Source organism: Perissodus microlepis, chromosome 4 (genome assembly GCF_051167445.1).
Source record: "Perissodus microlepis isolate ML-2025 ecotype Zambia chromosome 4, ASM5116744v1, whole genome shotgun sequence".
NCBI classification, from domain to species: domain Eukaryota; kingdom Metazoa; phylum Chordata; class Actinopteri; order Cichliformes; family Cichlidae; genus Perissodus; species Perissodus microlepis.
This window is the reverse complement of record NC_140464.1, coordinates 24,370,822-24,380,330: the sequence shown is the minus strand read 5'-3', so window position 1 is coordinate 24,380,330 and position 9,509 is coordinate 24,370,822. Positions and strand designations below refer to the sequence as shown.

At 39.9% G+C, this 9,509-nt stretch overlaps 1 protein-coding gene and 1 non-coding gene across 2 annotated transcripts; one reads left to right on the top strand and one right to left on the bottom strand.

Annotated features, from left to right (window-relative positions):
- Positions 1-269: 269 nt before the first annotated feature.
- Positions 270-423, bottom strand: LOC146389020 (U12 minor spliceosomal RNA). The gene has a single exon (XR_014800152.1). It is a non-coding gene; the product is annotated as a U12 minor spliceosomal RNA (small nuclear RNA).
- Positions 424-837: 414 nt separating this feature from the next.
- On the top strand, positions 838-9,052 carry poldip3 (polymerase (DNA-directed), delta interacting protein 3). Its single transcript, XM_084926652.1, has 10 exons — positions 838-965; positions 1,567-1,667; positions 1,770-2,197; positions 2,288-2,332; positions 2,438-2,515; positions 2,636-2,857; positions 4,334-4,411; positions 4,540-4,669; positions 6,816-6,882; positions 7,836-9,052. Exons 1-10 carry the CDS (start codon positions 898-900, stop codon positions 8,050-8,052), a joined length of 1,434 nt encoding a protein of 477 aa, XP_084782778.1. The 5' UTR covers positions 838-897; the 3' UTR covers positions 8,053-9,052.
- The last annotated feature ends 457 nt before the right edge of the window (positions 9,053-9,509 follow it).

The window sequence follows — 9,509 nt, the reverse complement described above, 5'->3', positions numbered from 1 at the left end:
CATGGACATTGACTACATGCTAAATTTGAAATCATCACATAATTTTTGAACGATATAATTACCCTATAGATGATACATGAAGTAAATATTTATGCAGCATATTTATTTGCTATATTTCGCAATATCGTTGTGTTCTTTTGCACTTTGGAACTTGGGGAATGCTCCTCCATACATAATACTCCTATTATAAGTATATTACCTTCGGTAACAGCCATGTATGTATGTTAGTGGAGGACAGTAGCTTTTTATTTGGACAGTGTTTGGGACTCGGGGAAGGTCCTTGTCCCACGAGGCATCTCGCAAAGTAGGCGAATCACCTCAGCAGGCAGACCTGTGCCCTTTCAAAAATTAATCTCGTTAAATGTACGAGGACACGGGCGTCACCCCGCGTCGTTATTTTCCTTACTCATCAGTTTAAGGCATGACCTAACTACGGTGGAGGACGGGCATAGACCACGTACACAGGCACTCTCTATTATGGTTTCAAATATAGTTTCCCCCATTGCGTTTTTTTTAGTTTCTGTCGAATTGTCTTATTTCCGTGAGTAAAGAAACGATCGATTAGCCAGATTCTGACTCTTTTAATAGTTATATGCAATGTTTATGTCGTAAAATCGCTGCGCTATGTGACGCAAAGGATCATGGGTATGCAGGTATGCGCGCTATTCGTATTTCGTCAAGACTAATCATCACAGAGTTATTACAGTAGCAACACGGTCGTGTTTTAATTGTCTTTGTGTGTATTTCGAAGACGACAACGTTAGCTGTTTTGAATCTTCTATAAAATATCATAATTCTTCAAATAGCCATTTTGGATTTTGGCCCAAATCAGTTCCCGTAGTCATAGCCCCCAAGAAATCTCAGGCGCGCACGCGCTTTTGGAAAGTGTGTGAGAAAATGGCAGACGTCTCTCTGGATGAAGTTATACGACAGCGCCGTATTAACGTCAAGGCTGCAGCGAAAAGGTATTTTTTGAGTGTTGGGAGACTGGTGCATGTGTGTTTATTAAGGATTTCGAAACTTGTAGTAACATTTCTAAGCGCATATCGAAAACTTAGTGCTGCTTGTAGCTACTCGACAGTCGTAAGCTAACGTTAGCATGTTACAGCTAGCAGCGATTACGGGCTGAACGCTAGTCTAATAGTGGCTTCCACAAACTGTAGGCCTTCACATTTGAAGCCATTCATATTGAAGACAAAGAAAACGCAGTTTAATCTCGGAACCACTCTCCGCTTAACTAAACAGATTTCTTTGTTTAAGTCTTTAAATTACTCGTCTCTTTCAGCATTTTGTTTGTAGCTTCACTCGTCAGGCTTGGCTAACTAGCACGCTAGTGCTTTTGTTGGCAACAAATCGTAGTTTTGTCCTCACTTAATGAACAAATGTGGTAGCTGGAATGGGTAAAATTTTCCATAATTTTCAATAATCCATAAGTTTCCATAATCATCTGAGAAAAAATCCTATTCAATGTGTTTCTAGAAGTGATTGTAACGTGAAAGGTATCGCTTAGTCCTAATGCATGTTGTTGTGTTGTTGATAAACCTAATGAAACCTTGTTTTTCTCAGGCCAGCGTTTGGACGAGGTTCAGGAGGAGATGGAAAAAGTTTTGATGCCAGACAGAAGATTGGAGTTAATGATGTGAGACAGAGGCTTGGAGGAGGCACAGGTAATGTCCAGCAAGCACTAAAGTCCAGCAGATCAGTGGGTGTAAATGTTACTTTGTAATGAGCAAAGTCATTGTCTTAAAACTCTCAATTTCTCCCCCTAGGTTTTCAAGTAAAAGATGCCAGAGAGAAGCTGGGGCAGAAAGATGCTCGTTTCAAAATCCGTGGCAGGGGAGGAGCAGGAGTGGTGCAAGATGCACGTCAGATGATCAACTCACGCAAGCAGGGACAGAGTCAGTTCACCGTCTCTGCATCGACCACACTAAAGACAGCAGTAACGCAACATTTACAGAGCCAGACGCTTGTGCCGCAGATACAGATACACACCAACAACAATCTTGCTGGTGTGAATACAAGGCAGTTTGGTTCTAATGCACAAGGACCGAGTCCGAAGGCCAGTGCAGTGCCACAGCTGAGCAATAATGCAAGAATGATGGATGCTCGTGATAGGCTGAGCCTCAAGAGGAGCATTGGAGGGACACAGACACAAGCAGCAGTTGCACCACCTTTAAAGATAACTAAGACCATCCAGGTGAGAATAAATAAATCTTGCCCATATGTATGCTTGTAGAAATATAGAGTCAGAACTTCCTTAAGTAATGTATTATGTTTCTTTTTCCAGCAACGTCCAGTAGGGATGTTAGGAGGAATACGTGCCGCTACACAGGTAGATTAGTTTCTCTTGACATATTTAAATGTAACAGGATATTTATGAGCCCATTTCTAAAGGTTTAAGATATCATACTAAAATGATTACTTTGTTTTTCTACAGCCTACTCTAAATGAGCATGATGACGCCCCAAATAAACAGTTAAAGATCACAACTGCAAACAATTTGTTACAATCTCGGGTAAGATGTTTCTCTGTGACAAGGCTACACATGGGCCTTTATACAGAAACTCCAGTGTGTCTGCTGTGCGTACCTACATGAACTAGATTGTTATCTTTCTTGTCTCTTTTTTTCACACAGCCTGGTACAGCAGGCTCAGCTTTCTCCATGTCAGCCCCCATCACCAAGGTGGTTAAGAATGATGCTTACACGGCCCCACGGCCCGCTGTTCCTGTGGCTTCTACTCGGCCCACTACCAGCCTGGCTGCCACTCGGACTTCAGCTGCAGCCTTACAGCCAGTCTCTAGGACTCTTCAGCAAAGCACAGCAGAAACCAGTGCAACAGCTCCTCCTCCTCCTCAGGTAAATCCTGTCATTTTTATCTGCAGCTCAGTGTGTGTTCTTTCAAATTGTGCTCATATAACTTGTGTTATTATGGTTTTTATTATTCTAATTTGTCTTTTGGCTTGATGCACCAAGTCAGACGAGTTTCTAACATAACAACTGCATCATGCCCCAGACAAAGGAAAATAATTGATTTTCTTTAATTGCTTTATATATAGCTGGGACATGTGACATACAGGATTGTCACAACACTAGAATTTGAAACTCGATACTGATACCTCCCATTTTCAATACAACCTCAAATATTTTGGCCATTTGCCCATTGTGCTACAACAGCAGTCCTGGCAATAAGGTCATTTTTTTGCAAAGTTAACATCTTAACAGCCGGCTCACAGCTGGCTACAAAAAAATAACAAACACATTTTAATAAATTATTGTAAAAGTAGAAAAGCTATTTTATCATATTGTCCACATCTGCCATTTCTTCCCTGTTCACACTGCTCTGCCTCAGTCTGCAGCCCTTCTTCTCCTCAGCTCTGCTCTTCAGGCCCGTCAGATTCTGCTGCTCTGAATTTTACTCTTTATTTGCTCAGATTAGTTCTCCACACTCTGGACTGACAGCAAATTCGGAAATGCGAGCTTTACTGATCTCTGAAATTCCTCTTGAAGTGTTATTCAGTGTTAACTACTTCAGCTGTTAGTGAAGGGAGTAGCTGTGTGTCTGTCTGCACCTGTGCTGTGGGAGGTTGTGTGTCAGCTGGAGAAGGCCAAAACGGCACTGTTGTATCAATACTGCTGCAAATCTTAATTTGATATTTTTAATATCGATTAATACCCAAGTATCGATTTTTATTTGACAATCCTATTGAGGTGTATTAAAAATAACTAGCATAATTTTAAGATAAAAAATTTAAATCTTCAAGATGTCTGTGCACTCGCTGTCTGATGATGAAATCTTGTCAAGCGGACCTGCAGACGTGGAAAGGATAAAATCCGCTTGAGCCCAGTGTTTGCCATAGAGGACAGGCTGCAGCTCCACCCTGTAATAAATCATCTCACTGCTTTTGCGGTGGTAACCGGTTTGTTTTTATTGCCCACATGTTCCTTCATACGTATTACAATTTGCACACATCAGTTTTTAGTTGCAGTTGCAAATGAAACGCTCAAAATGTCTCAGCCTTCATACCATCCTTGCCACACCACAATGAACTCTTCTTGCTTCAGTAGATTTGCACATGTAAAGTGAAGTTTCTTTTAGGCTAACAGGTGAAAATACTGAATGCAAGATTTTTTTTAAAAAAAGGAAAAATAACTTTTTGTTTGGTTGTTTTTGTCCTTTTTTTTTTTTTTTAAACCTGGCTGCAGGCTCTTTATGATATAGACCCCTGCAGTGATTCTGTTACATGTATCAGTTCGATTGATATTTAATGTGTTCACACAAGTCATTGCGATTACATTTACTTGACTGTTTGGTTTTGTCATTTTTCATTTTAGCCTACTTTTAGCCCTTTGGAGGGGACAAAAATAACAGTGAACAACCTGCATCCCCGAGTCACTGAGGAGGACATAGTGGTGAGGAAATTGCTTTGTTTGCCTTTAACCTTTTCTTGTTTGAGATTAAAATGATGTGCAGAGTGCTGTGAGTACCGTGATGAGTCATTCAGTGTGTATTTGTAATGCCTGTCAATTTTTGTCCACAGGAACTGTTCTGTGTGTGCGGTGCCTTGAAGCGAGCACGGCTGGTGAAGGTGGGCGTAGCTGAAGTGGTGTTTGTCCGTAAAGAGGACGCCGTGAGCGCATACAGGAAGTACAACAATCGCTGCTTGGACGGTGAGTGCCAAGAGCAAGGACGCACACATGAAAGTCTTCTGTTTAACATGCAGTTTAATGGCTGCTGTAGCAACCAGATGTTTTGCGAGCGTGATATATATATATATATATATATATATATATATATATATATATATATATATATATATTAGTGTTGTGAAAACGTGTTAGACTCCTTTCTGTTTTCTTAATATTTTATATTTTGCACATTTGTGACACACTTTTTTAAACTATTATTGCCTTTATTTAGAGGAAAAGGCTACCCAACCCTATCTGCCCTTGTGAAAAAGTAATTATCTCCCTTGTTAAATCAAGAATTAAATGTGATTAACCACATTTTTGGAAAGATGAGTTCAATTTCACTATAAAAACCCAGACCGGAATACTGCCAGATCTGCTGGATCAAGAAATCACTTAACTTGAGCCTGTCTGACTAAAAGGCTAAAAGATCTCAAAAAACATATCATGCCACGATCTGAAGAAACAGCTGAGAAACAAAGTCATTGAGATCTGTCAGTCTGGAGACTGTTCCAAAGCCATTTCTAAGACTTTGGGTCTCCAGTGAGAGCTATTATCCACAAATGGAGAAAACTTGGTGAACCTTCCCAGGACTGGCCAGCCTACCAAAATACTCCCAAGAGTGCATCATTGGCCCATCCAGGAGGTCACAAAATAAACCATCTAAAGAACTGCGGGCCTGTTCTAATGTTTGAGTCTAAGGTTTACTTTTTAGCACCTGATGGCTCCTTTTTGCTTCTCATCCATAAACTTTCTCCATACTCTGGCATAGGTGGTTGAAGAGGTTTGCCGTGTTTGAGTGTGAGGTGGAGACCAGTTTCCTGCATAATTTGCATAGTACAGTTTTCTGGTTCGTGTCAGACTTTTCATAACGAAACCATGTCCATGGTACAGAGGTAGCCCCTCGTTTAGAAATAAGGACCTCGATTTGTTTTGATTAGTCTTTCTGTTTGGATCTACCTGGTTCTGCCTCATCTTCACTGGCCGTGCTGGTATTCTCTGTGCCTGCATCCACGTGGTGACTGTAAGCGCCATTTATAGTTACTACATGTTTTTGAGGTTATTTGTTTGATGCATATTCTGAAATTTGATGTCTGAGAATAATGTATTTCGTCGTCATCTCAGTTTATTTAGAAGGCAAAACCTCAACAGGATCTTCAGCTTTATTGTGAAAGGTTTATGCGGAAAATAAACAAGCCACGCGTTGGGTTTACCGTCGTTGTTGCTAACGACAACGCGTACAAACAGTCGCTTATCCGTCTGTAGTGTGGTTATTTTAAATATAGGCGAAAGAGAGAACTTAAAGAAATGAATTTAGCCACTACAGTGACCATGAAAACACTGAAAAAATATTGCAGTAAACAGTTTATTTTGTGACACCAAGAAACAAACGATAGAGTAAAATGAAACGTTAGACATTTTCATATCGTCATCCGATATATATCGTTATATCGAACAGCCCTAGGTGTTAGTGTGATGGTCTGGGGCTGCTTTGCTGCTTCGGGACCAGGATGATTTCTCGTAATTGATGGAGTCATTTATGCAGCAGGACAAATGATGGAAAATAAACCAGCAGGTCCACGTCTGAATGGCTCAACGAAAAAAATATTTAAGGTTGAGGAATGGCCTAAACCAAAGTCTGGACTAAAGTCAGATTGAGATGCTTTTCCATGACCTTAAACAGACAGTTGAAGCTGGTAAACATGCCAGTGTGGCTGAATGAAAAGAATTCAAAGAAGAGTGAGCCAAACTTCCTTCACAGTGATGTGATAGACTCATTGCCAGTTATTCCAAGTGCTTGATTGTAGTTCTTAATGCCAAGAGTGGCACAACCTGTTATTAGGTTTGCAGGGCAATAACATTTTCATACCAGGTCCCTTAGGATTGGGTAGTTTCTACGTTAGTAAATATAATCCTTATTTGAAAACTGCATTTTGTATTTACTCAGGTTTTCTTTGTGTGATATTAACATTTGTTTGATCTGAAACATTCAAGTGTGGCAAACATGCAAAAACCTAAGATATCAGGAAAGGGGCAAATAGTTTTTCACAGCTCTGTATGTGGTCAGGATCGTTGTGATTGGTTCATTTGTGTCATCTGTTCTTTTCCTTTTCTTGTCCACCCCCAGGCCAACCCATGAAGTGTAACCTTCATATTCAGGGAAATGTCATCACTTCTGATCAACCCATTCTATTGTGAGTGAGCCCTCGAGGCTTCTTTAATTTCAAATGAATCTCGACTCAATTGTGTTTGCATACTGTGTGAGACCAGGGTTGGCTCAGACAGAGAGAGAGGACAGTATGTATAAGCGGTCCATGAAAAGGCAGTGAGTCACTGTATCCTTGTTATATGTGACCTTTTGTATAGACAGGGTATGTAGTGTGTTGGGTAAGTGAAAATCCAAATAACAGAACTGGTTAAAATGCATTACAGCGCTGATCGGCATCCTTCTTCCCTTCACAGACTTCCTCTGTATAGGAAGAATCCTAATTTAAAGAAATCATTGTTTTGCATATTTTCATTGTGCCATAATCTGGCTTTTATCTACATACTAAAACCTATTAGCTATCCATTCACTGCATTCCTAAAGTAAAAATTATTTTATTGTGGTCCTCTGTACAGCCTCTCACTTTATTTGCTGTCTAAAGTGAGCGACTCTGACTCCCGTCCCCCTTAAGGAAACTTTCTTCTGATTGGCTGCCCATCATTAACAGAAGGGGTGAACATTGTGTGTGTGCGGGGCTTTTGTGCTCACAGCCAGAGCTGTGAGACTTAAATGACCCTGTTGTCCTCTTATCCCCTTTCACTGACTTCACACAGATCCAGGAATAGAAAGAATGGTCTGAAAACAAACATTTAAAACAGTCTTTTAGCTTTGGTGGCCATTTTGAGGTGGTTAGTAGCATTATTACATTGCTTTTGAAAAACAAGGTATTCGTATTTAAAGAACTTGATGTTATCAAGTTTAACTTCACACTGAAACGTAAATACCAGGTGCTGTTGCTGTGTTCTCCACTAGAGGTCAGGCATGTAACCCTTTGGCCTAACAGCTGTCTCTTTAACTGAACTCAGTGGGAGGGACCCCTCTGTGTTGTTTGAACCATTAAAGGACTTAAAAAATAGTAACTACTGTTTGACTTGCCCACAGGCGACTCAGCGATACTCCGGGTACAGGCAGCAGCACAAAGAAAGAAGGTCTGCCCCCCTCCTTATCACGGCCCGCTGGTCAGCGTTCCTCCTCTCAGCCCACTCCAGAGGTGGACCCCCAGACCATCCTCAAAGCTCTCTTCAAGTCCACTACACAGTCGACCTCCACCACTGAGCCTCCCAGCTCACAGGCCACTGCCTTTCGCATCAAGATATAGCCCACGTCTAAAGTGAAAACTCTGTCTGTTCATGTTAGTGCATTCTCAGTGTTCTCATTTCAAACTGTGGTGTTCACATTGACAGCAGCCAGCACACATTCTCATGAAACTAATTTTTACACATTTGATATACATGACTCCTGTGAACGTGAAATTCATCATTCATGCATCCTTGTTTGGGTTTTATCAAAAGTCACCTGTTGGTTTTGGAAACGGAGCGGGGAGAAGTTTCATATGATCTTTTAATCCGATGTAGAGGTGGAGGAGGGGTAGTACCAAATTTAATTGCAATGGGTGTTTGTTTTTTGTTTTTTTTTTGTATATTAAGTGACAGTTTGATTTAGTTTAATATATATCCCATCATCCCGTCATTGCCGCTTGCCTCCAACTTCCAAAAGAGGAGGAGTTAAAAAAACAAACCCAGCCAAAACCCTTTGACTAATTGAGGACTGTGTGGTAGTGTTATTCTTGAGAGTTATGTAATATTTAAGGATGAATATTCATGCAGGTGTGTTCATTTATCTTATCTGTGCTTCCCTTTGGGTTTAATGAGTGTGTATAATGCATTGGGAGGAAAAAAATATATACAGACAAAACAAAAAAACAAACCTCTGTCATGTCTGTTTTATTAGGAAGGACAGTTTGGTTAAAATGTGGGAAGATAATTTAAATTGAGCCCAAAGTGATGCCAAAATAACTGAAAATACCTGTAAATCGGGGACTGGCGTAAACGACATAATACCATAATAACTTCAGTAAGCTAGCTCTCAAACGGACATGTCAGTTTATTTAGTTTTAACATTCTTGTGGCATCCAGACTCGTATGCTCTGTGACTGGTTTTTGCTTGATGGTCAACATGTTTAATTCTTTCTATTATTACTCTTGATTTGTGTTGAAAGACTGTAATTTACGTTCTACTGCATTCTTGGTATGTAATGCAAGACGAGACAAAGTGGTAGGATGTGTCTGAAATGTCACCATTAAATATTTAGCTTTGTAGATGATGTCTGAGACTCTTTGCTTTTCATATCATGATCTCGCTGTTGATTTATGTATCTACACATCTACAAGTAAAACCAACAACCAAAATATTAAAAAGGAGAGATTCACTCCAGTTGTTGAAATTGGTTTGAGGGAAGCAAAACCACGGAGGCTTGTTTCTTTAATCATTAAGTCAAGCTCAAATTTTCAACATACCAACTCAAACATCTGAGAAAATAACTTAAGTAATTAGTTATTTTGTTGAAATTTTGATATAAAAATTCAGCTTCCATTTAAAAAAAACATCTAAATTTAAAACCCTGGAACAGGCTGGTGAAAAATGTTATATGACAACATAAACGATAAATGATCCTCATAGCATTTAGCCTCAAGGTCGAGGCTAAATTTGACCATTAAATTATTTTTTTTAAGGTAAGCTGTAATACAAACTAAAAACTAAATGTTTGGGTTTAAA